This window comes from Ictidomys tridecemlineatus, chromosome 1 (genome assembly GCF_052094955.1).
Source record: "Ictidomys tridecemlineatus isolate mIctTri1 chromosome 1, mIctTri1.hap1, whole genome shotgun sequence".
Classification (NCBI taxonomy): Eukaryota; Metazoa; Chordata; class Mammalia; order Rodentia; family Sciuridae; genus Ictidomys; species Ictidomys tridecemlineatus.
Genome location: NC_135477.1, coordinates 155,672,727 through 155,686,578, shown reverse-complemented (window position 1 = coordinate 155,686,578; position 13,852 = coordinate 155,672,727). Strand labels below are relative to the sequence as shown.

The window sequence follows — 13,852 nt, the reverse complement described above, 5'->3', positions numbered from 1 at the left end:
ACTGTATGTAGTCTTTAGTGGGCCTGTTTCAGTGGCACTCTGCTGGGGCTTTATTGGGCCACAATGTAGATTCTGGCCAGAAAAATCAGGTCAACATTTGTTCTGATTTTCAGGGAAAAAGCAAAGGTAGGGGCTTATGTTTCTCAAAACAGCAAGCTCAGGCGTGCTCTTCACAAGACATCTCCTGTATCCAATACCATGCTTAAAAATTGAGAAACATAGAGCACATCTCAAGTGCCAGGCAGCTATTTATCTCCTACATCAATTAAATTCAGAGTGTATTTTTGTTCTTCCACTATTTTCCAGGTTAAAATTGTCCACTATGTCTCTCTTTTCCCTTGTGTCACTCCTTTCCCTCTGCTGTGTTCTGGAATTGCTGCCACAGTCTCAGCATTGATATACTTGTTCACACCCTCTGTTTCAATAACAAGAATCTCTTCTGGGTTTCTCCAAGTCTCTGACTGTCCAATATTGAACTCCAGTGCATTTCTTTTGTTACCAACTTGCTGAGTAGCTGTCCTTCAGTTGTTTCAGTTACAAACTGTGGAGGAGCTGTAAAGTGCTGCCTGCTTCTAATACACCTTCTTGATGAATCCAAACTACCTCAATCCAAATGGCTGTGGGTGAATTTATTTCTCTCTCATTTCTGAAGGAAAGATTTGCCTAATATAGTATTTTTGGCTGGAAGATTTCTTTTGCAGCACTTGAAATATGCTATCCCGTTCTTTCCTGGCCTGTAAGGTTTCTGCTTAGAAATCTGCTGAGAGTCTAACAGGAGCTTCCTTTTAGTGATGAGTCACTTTTTCTTATTGTTTTCAAATTTCAAAAAATTGACATTTTTTTCCCAACTTATTTGTGACCCTTTGGGCTTTACCAATCTAGATGTAATGTCTTTCTTCAGATTTGGGCAAAATTTTAGCCATTATTTCTTTAAATATTCTTCCTCTTTCTTTTAATCTTTTTTTTTCTTCTGAAACACTCATAATGCATATATCGATATTCTTGATGTTGTCTTGTTTGTCCCTAAAGCTTTCTTCACTTTTTTATCTTCTCTTTTTGTTTGACCTATTTTCAAGTTGCTGATTCTTAGCCAGCTGTGGTAGTACTTACCAGTTATTCAGGAGGATCACAAGTTTAAGATTGGCCTGGGCAACCTTAGAAAGAGTCTATCTCAAAGTGAAAAAAAATGGGGAGGGGGAACAAGGCTGGGGATATAGAGCAACCTCGGTTCAATTCCCAGAACTTCAGGAAAATAGTTGCTAATTATTTAATCTGCTTAATCAATTCTGCTTTTTAACTTCTCCAGTGAATTTTAAATTTATTATTAATTTATTATCACAGTATCTAGATTTTTGAAAAAATTTCTCTTTGTCAAGTATCTCATTTTATTAATGTATTGTTTTCCTGGTTTTGTTTGGTTGCCTCTCCTTGTTCACTGTGTTTCTTTTTTTCTTCTTTTTGAGAGGATTAAATGCAAAGCATCATACATGCTGCACAACACTGAGTTATATCTATGGCTCATTTTTTCTTTCTAAATTAATTTGCTTAGTATTACTTGAAAATTAGGAACTGTGATCAATGTTCTTGTCCTATGTCAGAATCTTTCAAATATCTATTTCTGCCGCTGGAATACAAAACCTTAAATTCCACTAAGTGGATCAGAAGATTAACAAGGGTCAAAGTATTTGCCATTTTTTGAGATAAAACATTTTATAGGTATTTCAGAAATACAGTCATCCACTACAAAGGCTTGCATGAACTACACAAGTTTTAGTCCAGTACAAGTTTTGCAAGTGAAAACTTACCCGGGAACAACTGTAAGAATGGGATCCTAATTAGAATAAGTTATACTCTACATAAGTATAACATGTCAAAGTATACCCTTCTATCATATATATCTTAAAAGAACGAATAAAAAAAAAGTGGAAAAAAAACTTACTTATCTGGTATTTTTTTGGTGACTACTAATCACTTGAGCATTCCGAAGTTCTGAAAACTAGTATGTAGGATAACCAGGTTTAATGAAATAGAATTTTAATTAAGAATTATATTTGTCACAATTATTCCACACCCTGTCAATAGGATGGCTTGTCATAACCAACTCCTGGAAAGATAGATGTGCCAAACCCCTTTAAAAAATACTTTATTTGCAAACAAGTTCTCACTAAGTTGCCCAGATTAGCCTCACACTTGTGATCCTCCTGCCTCTGTCTTTTGAGTAACTGGGATTGCAGGCATGCACGATCAGTCCTGGTTCACTGGACTTCTTTATGACAATCATTTTCAATTTTTGTCAAGAAATTAAAAAGATTATATTTCAGATTAGTTACTGAAGATTTGTTTTCTTTTTTAGGCTATGTCATTTTCATTTTTTGTTTGTCATGATGTGGATTGAACCCAAAGCTTTGTATGTGCCAGGCAAGCACTACCACTGAGCTAAAACCTATCCTTATGCCATGTTTTCTTGAGTCTTTATGTTCCTTGTAGGTTTGCTTTGATGTCTGTGCATTTAAAGAAGGAGCTGTCTCTCTCAGTGTTTATGGACTGGTCTTGAGAGGGAGAGACCTTCACTTGTCAGGATTGCTTGATAGGAGGCAAGATAGACAATAACCTCTCAGGGAGCATACAGTACAAGGGACAAAGTCCCCTTTGCTTCCTTTTCTTCCTCCTGGAGGAAAAGTGACTTAGTTCTGAGATTTTTCCAAATCTCACAGAGCAATGCTGACTGAAAGGCAACACACTCTCCTTTCATTTGTTTCTAAATGACTTAGGGGACTAGGCTCAGTAGGGTGGTTAGTACTTGATTTCAGGTGAGATAAACACCATTTCCATATAGGATGTTTTGAAATTTTATGGATAGGATCCATTTCACACCTTCCCTCCATCATGGAGGAACACATCATTTCCACACTTCTTGCCATCTTACAGAGCTGTGATAACTTTAAGAGGACAATCTTTACTTTGTTCCATGATGTTCCATGACTGGGCTCTGACAGTTTGCTCAACACTTGGTAAAATGTGACATAGAAACTGGTCCCACTGGAGGGTTTTCTACCTGCCCAGGAAGCCAGGCAGCCAAGCACACATTATTCCCATCCCATGAGAGAAATCATGGGCCCAACAGTTTTTTGTGCTAGGCTAATCTGATTTGGGGAAGAGATCCACAGTGGTAAAGTCAAATTGGTCTTGTTCATATAAATGTGACTGCTCTTATATTGTTCTCCTCTGGAAATTACTCTGCTTCTTAGTTAGAATCTGAATTTCTCTTCAAGGTATTTTCTGTGAAGAAATGAGAGTGAGGGCTTCCCACTCTGTTGTATTGCTGATATCATTCCTTGATAATTCTTTTTTTTTTCCTTGAAAGCGGTTTACTTAAAGGTAAGTACAGTCACTTAAGAATTTCACACATGATGTTCAGTTTATCCTTAACACATACTTTTGCCCTGACAAAACAGAATATTTTATGTTTCTTTCCACATGTAAGAACAATTCATCAGAATGATTTCAAAGTGCTTGAAGACTATAGTTCTCACTCCCAAACTTTTTAAAGGAACATTGTTATAACTATACCTGAGCAAACTTTACATTGAATTATTGTGATAGTTAGTAAATTAAGGCAGGGTATTTTTATTTATTTATTTTAATTTTTTTTTAGTTGTAGTTGGACACAATATCTTTATTTTATTTATTTTTATGTAGTGCTGAGGATTGAACTCAGTGCCTCACTGGTACTAAGTGCTTTACCCCTGAGCCACAACCACAGCCCTAAGGCAGAGTGTTTTAAAATAGGTTCTTTTTTATACATAACAGTAGAATCCATTTTGATAATATGCAAGCATGGAATATCCTTGATAATTCTTGACACAGTTTTATTACCAAGTACACACCTAAGATTTATAAATACAGAAGATAATGTGGATTCTGATTGTTAAGGGTGGTGTGGTAAGTGTATATTAATTAATTCAAGTATACCAGTAATTTATTCCAGTATTCTGTAAACTTACTTCCTTTGGTCTTCTTATTCTATCAATTGCTGAGAGAGATAAGTTAAAATATTCTATTATACTAGAGATTTTTCTAATTTTTCATTTTTGTCAGTTATTTAATTTCATATTTTCAGTTTATTAAATTAATACAAATTTCAGATTAATTGACTCTAATTATTTCAAAATATTCCTACTTCTCTGTAGTAATGTTTCTTAGCTTAAAATCTCTTTTGCCTGTTGTTAGTAAAATGACACATGATTAGTTAATGTTTACATGGTATTTTGGTATATACAATTTTAAATTGGAATTGTTCTCTTTCAGTTATTTAAATGTTTTTTCAAATATGCTGGTTTCCAGCATATCTGACAAAGTCAGCCATCATTCTTCAGTATAAGTATTGACGGTAACTATCCTGTTTTCAACTGTGTCTGATATGTAGATAAATTCATATACATATTTGATTTATAATTTTAGTTTATTAGTTTTCAGTTCTAAAATGTCCTTTTAAGTTTTTAAAAATAGGTTCTAAGTTTTCAGTAAAAAAGTCAGTTAAACTCCCAAGTCTTTAGTCTCTGTTTTATACTTAGTTTATTGTCTCATGGTCCCATGCTAGTATTTTTAATTTTTTTTTCAGTGCTGGTCTTCAGACCCAGGAATTCATACATACTAGAAAAGTGATCTACCACTGAGCTTCCAGGTTTATGATAGTCAATACAATAGATACCTCAAGGGGAAATCACCACAGCACACTTCCCTTTTTTATTTTTTATTTAAATGGTTCTGACTGGCCTATCTTAATATCTTTCTGATGCTTTCAAATCAGCTTTTCTTATTGTTTGTTTCTAAACTAGAAAGCTTCATGAATGGAAAAATTTTTATTTTTGATTCAATTTCTCTAATTATGCAAAACATTTATTTGATATTAAAGTCAAAAGTATCATTGAGGGCTGGGGTTGTGGCTCAGTGATAGAGTGCTCGCCTAGCATGCACAAGGCACTGGGTTCCATCCTCAGCACCACATAAATGTAAAATAAAGATATTATGTCCACCTAAAACTTAGAAATAAATATTTTTTAAAAAGTATCATTGATCTGTATTATGGGTTAAATGTTTATGTCTCCCAAAATTCATATGTTGAAGCTCTAACACCCAATAAGGCTATATTTAGGAGAATAAAGTAAATAAGGTTAAATGAGTTCCTAAGCATGGGGCTCTGATATGATAGGATTTATGTCCTTTAGAAGTAGAGACACCAGAGTTTGAGTATGAGTTGAGATATTTTATTCATGTCATAAAGTAAAAATCGGTCAAATAAAACTAAAACTGGAGTTAAGAGGAAAAGATAAATTGGTAACATTTGTTTCTAATGAATTTACCATTCTGAAAAGAGATTTGCTTCCATGGAACATAAAGCTAACACCAGAGTGACCATAAAATTTATTGTCCAACCTGGAACACTGAGTGAAAAGGGAGTGCTCTCCATGATTATACCAGGTTGACAAACTTAAGTGTAGACCATGGGACTGTTTAGAGCAAGTCATGAAAGGCACTGACTGACCTTACAGAAATGTCTGAAACAGCTTGGGATGATGGGTAACCCCCATGTCACCATCTTGTGAACCTAGCTGCTGTTCTTTCCCTCCCACTAGGTTGTAATGCCTCAGAGCCAGGATTGTGTTTAGTGCTTACCTTTGACTCAAACAAAGAATCTCACCCTGTTTTCTGCATTTCACAGGTATTCACAGCTTATTCCTATAGACTGAGTTCAAGAGGGCAAGCAAAGGTATGGATTTTGGCTGCAGGCAGGGTCCAAGGGGTAGCCATAGGCAGAATCCTCATGAAAATCCTGAGGGTTACAAGGAAAGTGCTGAAAAACGCAAGACATAGGGCACTTAGAAACTTTCCCCACATTCCTTTTCCCTGACTGGCCCTGTGGCCCTTCCCAATGGGTTTCCTCACTCTGCCCCACTGGCCCAGCTCCTCGTCTTTTCCCCATGCTCCCTTTCTTGGGTCTTTTTAATTGTAAGCTTGGGAGTTCCTGTTCCAGGGCTAGAGTTTATGGGCTCCCCTAGGAGTCATTTGGCTTTACCTCCTCAATCCGTCTCTGCATTAAGAACCTGTGTGGAGGTAGGAGATAGTTCTGTGACTCAGGTAAAAGGTGAGTGCATTGTGAAAAGTGGCCAGGCATCAGTGAGTGGTCTCAGATGCACAGATGCTTCTTCTGACCCATCTTCCCATTTCCTATCTCATTTTTCCCTTTGGCTGAAAGGAGGCTCTTGTCTATCTGAGCCCCAATATATGAACTACAGAGTCCACAGACGATGTGGGCATCCACAGCCTGGCTGAAGGTTTGGAGGTAATGAGGAAGGAGATCAAAACTAGGGAGCACTTATTCTGTGTCTCCTCTCAACCAGTAAGTGCAAATACTGGGGAAAGAAAATGAAGTTATTCTGATGCTGGAAACTTCTCCACACTGCCAGATTTATTTTTCTGTAGGAGCTCTGCCCAAAGATGAGAGAGGGTATTTTTCTTGTCAATTCCTTTCTTTCTCCTTAAAATTTGTATGCTGGTTATCCATTCATGTTTTCATTTCTATATGTTTATCAGCATTATCCTTTCCTTCTTTTGTCTGCCTCTATCAGAATGTTTTTTTTATTTTTCTTTTAGTTAGTCATTTACCTCTTACTTTGATCTATTTCTCTTTCTTCACTCTTTTTTTCCCCTTTGGAACTGGGGGTTGAACCCAGGATGTTTTGCCAATGAGCTATATCCCCAGCCCTCAACATATTTTTGAGATGGGTGTCTCACTAAGTTGCTTAGGGCCTTGCTAAATTGTCCAGGCTGGCCTCCAATCTTCAATTCTCCTTCCTCAGCCTCCTGAGTTGCTGAGTTTATAGGTGTGTTTCACCATGCCCTGTTAACTCTCTCTTTTTCTTTCCCTAATGTTTTATTAATTTTTACCTCTTCTTTTTCCCTTTGTCTGGATTGGGGTTTAGCTATATGTTCCTGGGTTGAAGATGGGCTTACTGTAAAAGGGCAAAGGATAAGTGAGAAGAGGTAAGGTGAGGGGCAGGAAAGAGAGGGATGATATGGGGCATAAAGTCTTCCCATCCCCAGAAGAATACTATAGGTGGCTTATTTTATGTTGTTACTTCTAGAAAGAAAAATGCAACTGAGCACCTACCAGAAAGGCTAGATAGAAAAAAAAATAGCATGTGAGATGCTGGAGGAAATTTGATTTGTTTCCACAATCTTATTATTATTTATTCAACAATTATTTACTGATAATATAGTATATACAAGGCACTATTTTAGGAACCAAGATCACACTGAGCAAAAGTGTTACCAGGAGGTATAGGTTCTAGTCGGGAATGCAGAAAACAAACAAATCCATACAAATAAAAAGCAGTGTGCCTTATTGGTCTTGCATTCTTTGGGAGAATGAAGGCTGGAAAGTGATCAGGGATGGAAGAAGGTTTTCAATTCTAAATAGGGCATTGAGGGATGGCTTTGCTGAGAATGTAAAGAGGAGATAAGTGAACAAGGTAGAGCATATCTAGAAAGAGCCTTCTGTGAGGAGCCAAGAGCAAGTGCCAAGGTGCCCAAGGCTGGTGTCTCCCTATAGTGTGGAGCAAATTCAGGGAAGCTGGTGAGATTGGAGCCAGGGAATTCCGGGGAAAGCAGAAGGAAAAGAGGTCTGGATGATGTGAAAGGGCCCACTGATGAAAATCTTACATTTATTCAGGCATCATTTTGGCTTTTATTCTAATAGAGATAGTTCACTCTAGTGTTGTGAGTCAGCAGACTGGGGTGGGGGTGAGGAATTGGGAGGCAAGTCCAGTCATGGGACATTTCCATTATCCAGGGAGCAAAGATGATGACACAGCTAGGTAGGAGTAGGCAGGAGAGAGAAGTGTTCTGGGGTGGGTATATGTTGGAAGAAGAGCCAGCAGTGTTTGTTTTTCTTTTTGTTTATTTTTTATGTGGTGCTGAAGATCAAACTCAGTGCCTAGTACAAGCTAGGCAAGTGCTCTACCACGGAGCCACAACCCCAACCCCAGAAGTGGTTTTTGATAGTTGGGATGTGTGCTTGAGAAACAGAGGAGTCAAGGATAACCTACGTGATATGATTGGGGCACCTGGACAGATACACTATTAACTGAGCTGAGAAGGAGGTGAGGATAGGTATTTCTTCAGGGTAGAAAAAGAGCTCCACTTATCCACTTTAGGGAGGGCAACCACATTGGACACATAAAGAGAAGTGTTGAACACACAGTGAATATGACCATAGGAGCTCAAGAGAGCCACCTAGGATGGAGCAAGAAATGTCCTTCATCAACTACATGGTATTTTCATATAAGACAGTGGGTGGGAAAAAGCAGTGGGAGAGCATGTCCTTGAAGGTGTACACAGCCGAGTGCCTCTGTGTCCTGTTGGACACATCTTCAGCACAGAAGAGTAACTTCTGCTGTGAGGGATAGGGAAAACCTGGGTTGTTGTGTTGGTTGATTGAGACTGAGGTCAGTATGGCTAAGATGGTGCTTTAAGGCTGTGGAAACCATGATTTGCTCCTACCAATAGCCTATCTGGGTGTTATTGTTTGGAAGGACACTTGGGCACATCCTTTTGAGCATAAGTCAAGTACATGCTCTGTTCTATAGGGAAACAGGCCCTATGGCTAATTCCCTGGTCATTGATCTAGCTGGTTCCATCCTCATTTAGGAAATTACTCTGGATCTTTGCACAGACAGCTTTGTGTCCTGTGTAATTGCATCACTTCATCTTTGCAGTGAGGTAAGGTAGACATGAATAAACCAGCTTACAAATATGTCAGAGGTGTAATTTCATTCTTTGTGGAGAACCTTCTTATAACCTGAGGGTATTTCCTGTATTATCACTAATTATTCTTCATCAAAAGGAATCTAATAATGAACTCCTACTACATTCAGGTCAAGAAAGGATGTCTTTGCTTTATATACAAAGATAAGAAAAATTTTGCTCTAAATGTATAATAAGAATTGTAATGCATTCTGCTGTTACGTATTTAAAAAAATAAAATCAATAAAAAAAAGAAAGGATGTCTTGCCAGATGCAGTGTCTCCCACCTGCTCAGGAGGATAAGGCAGGAGGATTAACAGTTCAAAGCCAGCCTCAGGAAAGTGAGGCACCAAGCAACTTAGTGATACCCTGTTTCTAAATAAAGTACAAAATAGGGCTGAGGATGTGGCTCAGTGGTTGAGTGCTCCTGAGTTCAATCTCCGGTAACCTCCAAAGAAGAACAGGATATCTTGCAATAAACTAAGAGGTAATGGGGTACGAGTGTGTGTGTGTGTGTGTGTGTGTGTGTGTGTGTGTGTATGCATATGTACATGTGCACATGCAATCGAATACCTTGCTTGGCACTAAAAGGATTTGAATTTTATTTGAAGTAATTTGGGAAGTCATTGACATACTTTCCCAAGAAAATTTATATCATATAATTTATGTTAGCAAAATCATATTCAAAGAGAGAGGTTGGGAGATCAGTGAGGAAGATAAAATAAGCCAGTTGTGGGAGAATGGTGTCTTAGATTAGATAGTTGCAGTGAGGATAGAGCTAATTAAATTCAAAGAAATGATGAATCTCAACCTAGAGTTTTTTTTTTAAATATAGTTTGGATCTATGAATAAAAGAAATATTGGAATAAAAAATGGTTCCACCTCATTGTTATACCAAATACATATATGATGTTATAATGAGAAAAAGAAAAAAAAGTGTGTCACATTAGATTGGATAGAGAGAAAGGATGGGAGAGGAGGGAAGGAGTAGGGAGGATAGGAAGGGCAGCAGAATTGAATAGACAATATGATTGATGTATGTACATTCCATGTATGTATTATATGTCAAAATACATTCTACCATCATGTATGACTAAAAAAAATAAATAAAAATAAAAAAACAACAAAAGGATTGAAGGAAGCTTTCCAGACTGAAAGAGACAATTTTAGATATGAAAGTGCTAAAACTAAGATGTGGTAAATAGGGATAGATATTTGAGTTATATTTTATGAGCTTTCTTATTGAACACAAATTACAATAGGAATTGTGTTGATTATGTATGTTTTCTTCTCCTCCTGTATATGCCTGATTTGCAAACAATGTTGCATATTCTTTAGAGTAGATAACATCCTGTAGAACTTGTCTCCAAATCATTTCCCCCTCCAAATGCCCCACACAAGTTGTCAGAGATTTGAACACATGGTCCTTTCAGACATAAAAATTCATTGCCTCTTAGCCTTTTGAATAAGATCAAGTGGAAACATAATCATTACAAACCAATAAAACCTGCTAATGAAAAAAAATGGTTCTGACATTTTGATCTGGAACAAAAACAGTACTAAGGAACATCTCAAAACCTTATTCTTCCTTTAATAGCATATCTAAGTTATCTTTCTCATAGTCCATATATAATTTACCAAGTCCATGTGATGCCAATTAAAAAGTCAGTATCTTATGGCAAAGCCAAGATATTATCTGCTGAAAGAGGATTGACTAATAGTTTTGTGACCCAAAAACTTCAGTTTCTAGTCTTTTGGGTATAAGAACATACAAATATGAACACAATATCCAATCCTATGTACTGGCAAGATATTTTCATCTGTGTCAAGGAAGTATCAAAGAACATTCTCTTGCATGTCCCTAAGCAGTGTTGTTGAAGTCTGATGAATTACAGAAGACTTATCTGAATGAGGAAGAATTCAGAGATGAAGATGTGTAACTCAAGCTCAGAATTTCTCTGTCCACATTTGTAGGTGACTGTGAGTAACTTAACCATGGGAATATGGTTGAACCAATCATCCATAGATGGATTCATCCTCTTGGGCATCTTCTCCCACAGCCAGACTGACCTTGTCCTCTTCTCTGCAGTCATGATGGTCTTCATGGTGGCCCTCTGTGGGAATGTTCTCCTCATCTCCCTCATCTACATAGAACCTCGACTTCATACACCCATGTACTTCTTCCTCAGTCAGCTCTCCCTCATGGACCTCATGTTGGTCTGTAACATTGTACCAAAGATGGCAGTCAACTTCCTGTCTGGGAGGAAGTCCATCTCTTTTGTGGGATGTGGTATACAAATTGGATTTTTTGTGTCTCTTGTGGGGTCAGAGGGGCTCTTGCTTGGACTCATGGCTTATGACCGCTATGTGGCCATTAGCCACCCACTTCATTATCCTGTCCTCATGAGTCAGAGGGTCTGTCTCCAGATTGCTGGGAGTTCCTGGGCTTTTGGAATACTGGATGGGATGATTCAGATGGTGGCAGCCATGAGCTTACCTTACTGTGGCTCAAGGACTTTGGATCATTTCTTCTGTGAGGTGCCAACTTTACTGAAACTAGCCTGTGCAGACACTTCCCTTTTTGACACCCTGCTCTTTGCTTGCTGTGTCTTCATGCTATTGCTTCCCTTCTCCATCATTGTGGCCTCCTATGCTCGCATCCTGGGGACTGTGCTCCATATGCGCTCTGCTCAGGCCCGTAAAAAGGCCCTGGCCACCTGTTCTTCCCATCTGACAGCAGTCTCTCTTTTCTATGGGGCAGCCATGTTCATCTATCTGAGGCCAAGACGACACAGGGTCCCTAGCCATGACAAAGTGGTCTCTATATTCTACACAGTTCTTACTCCTATGCTCAATCCCCTCATTTACAGCCTGAGGAACCGGGAGGTAATGGGGGCACTAAGGAAAGGGCTGGGCCATTGCAGGATTGACAGCCAGCACTGATGAGCCAGGGTCCTCAGTGTGCTATCTCCTGACTGGGTAGCATCAGTAGTTCACTTATCCTTTGTGAATGTCTGTGTCCTCTTCATTAAACAAGAATCATAACATCTGCCCTACCCCACAGGGACTTTGAACATGCAATCTAAAACCTCATGATTGAGCAATGCATTGCTTTTATTATAATTATTGATTGTTTATAGCATCCTTGAACTAAATTCACTCTACTTTCAAAATCCTTTCAGGAATGCCTCTCTCTTGTTAAGTACTAAGTGTTGGGCATTGTCCTATTCCCATTATATACCCTCTATTTTAAAGCGATGTTAAATGATTCAAGTTAATAAATATGGATATCTTTAATGGAAAGTTTCCAGATGGTAGAAATTGAATCTCCATAATTCTTCTTGAATAAAACTTAACATTTTGCCATATTTTATTTTAGACATTATGAATCTTCCTTTAAGAAATGAAAATACACTCCTACTGTTTAAAAGTCATCTCCATAAGGCTCATGTCTTGTTCATATATGTATTACCAGTATGTATACCTTTGATTTTATAAATAGCAGTTGCTCAATAGAACCTTATTGAATTAATTTAAGAAGAAAACATCAAATGAATCAATATCTATAAAGCTTTGTTGTTGGTGGTGTTGGTGTTGGGGATTGAATCTAGGAGTTCTCTACTACTCCTCATCTGTTTTATTTTATTTTGAGACAGGATATTTCTTAAGTTCCTCAGAATGGCCCCAAACCTGGGATCCTCCTCATCTGGAACAAAATCAGTACTAAGGAACATATCAAACCCCTTATTCTTGGCCTCTCCAAGTTGCTGGAATTATATGTGTTTGCCACTGTGCCCAGTTCTATGAAACATTTTAAAAATCCCATACATATATAAAATTTGCTGTGGTTACTGTGATATATTTCAGGGTTTTTTTTATACTGGGTATTGAACTCAGGGACAGTTTATCACTGAACTATATTCTCCCCTCTTTTTATTTTTATTTGGAAGCAGGGTCTCTCTAAATTGCTTAGAACTTTATTAAATTGCTGAGATTGGCCTTTTAATTTGCAATCCTCCTGTTTTAGCTTCCTGAGTTACTTGGATTACAAGTGTGTGCCACTGTGCCCGCCATATATTAGGGTTATTGAAACATGGATTCTTGTAGCTTAAACATGTGAGGAGTTGACACTGATCATCTAGCATTCAAATTTCACAAGGAAACCTGAAGGGTTCACCTGAACATCTGTGAAGGCTGGCCTACCTTCTTATGGTACCTCCAGAGCTCAGAGGAAGCAGAGAGATTTGAAAAGCTGGAATGTGGGCTGGGTGCTATGTGGTTGGTTCTGGTACCCTAAGAGTTTGGAGAAGAGTCTCTGGTGCTAGACTAATGAGAACCAGATGTTGGTTAATTAGTGTTTTTTTCCTCCGAAGGTCAAAATTGTAATGGTTCTGAGAGTGTTAAAATAAAACCTATAAAGCAAAACCCAGCGTTAGGATAAAGAAACAGTGTGGGAATTATTTTGACAGGAAAAATAAGAAATCATGAAGAAGTAGATATATTTTTCCTTTCTTCCTGGCTTATGATCTCCTTCTAGTGCTCCTATTGGCAGATCCTAATGTGAGTCTGGGTGATAAAGTCGTTCCTGCAGCATAAACGGCACATCAAAGAGTGAAGCTTTGGCAGTGGCTTTATAACTGGCATAGTCCCCTGCATGGCTACTCAGCATCCATACATACCATTTTATAATATTTGAACTTCTGTCAAATATCAACATTTGTTTTTGCCTAAGAATGTATAGCTACTCATATATGTTGTCTTTCAACACTCAGGCATCCATCTGTGGACACTGTTAGTTTTACCTCATATTCTGTCACAATCTCATTTGAATGTTAGTCACCAACAACCATTGATATATTAATATTGCTAAAATGACCATGCTAACCAAAGTGATATTCAGATTTAATATACATACGTATGAAGAGAGAAAACAAATCAGCCTACATACGTACACGCTCCCTTACATATGAACCTGCCAATTGATATTTAAACTTTCTTCTTCTACTTTCCATTTCTTGTTTTCTTTAACTACAACCTAATCTATCCT

The 13,852-nt window shown here is 37.9% G+C and overlaps 1 protein-coding gene across 1 annotated transcript; it reads left to right on the top strand.

The window, feature by feature from the left end:
- Positions 1-10,765: 10,765 nt before the first annotated feature.
- Or2v1 (olfactory receptor family 2 subfamily V member 1) lies at positions 10,766-11,748 on the top strand. Its single transcript, XM_005340879.2, has one exon. It carries the CDS (start codon positions 10,801-10,803, stop codon positions 11,746-11,748), a length of 948 nt encoding a protein of 315 aa, XP_005340936.2. The 5' UTR covers positions 10,766-10,800.
- Positions 11,749-13,852: the final 2,104 nt, after the last annotated feature.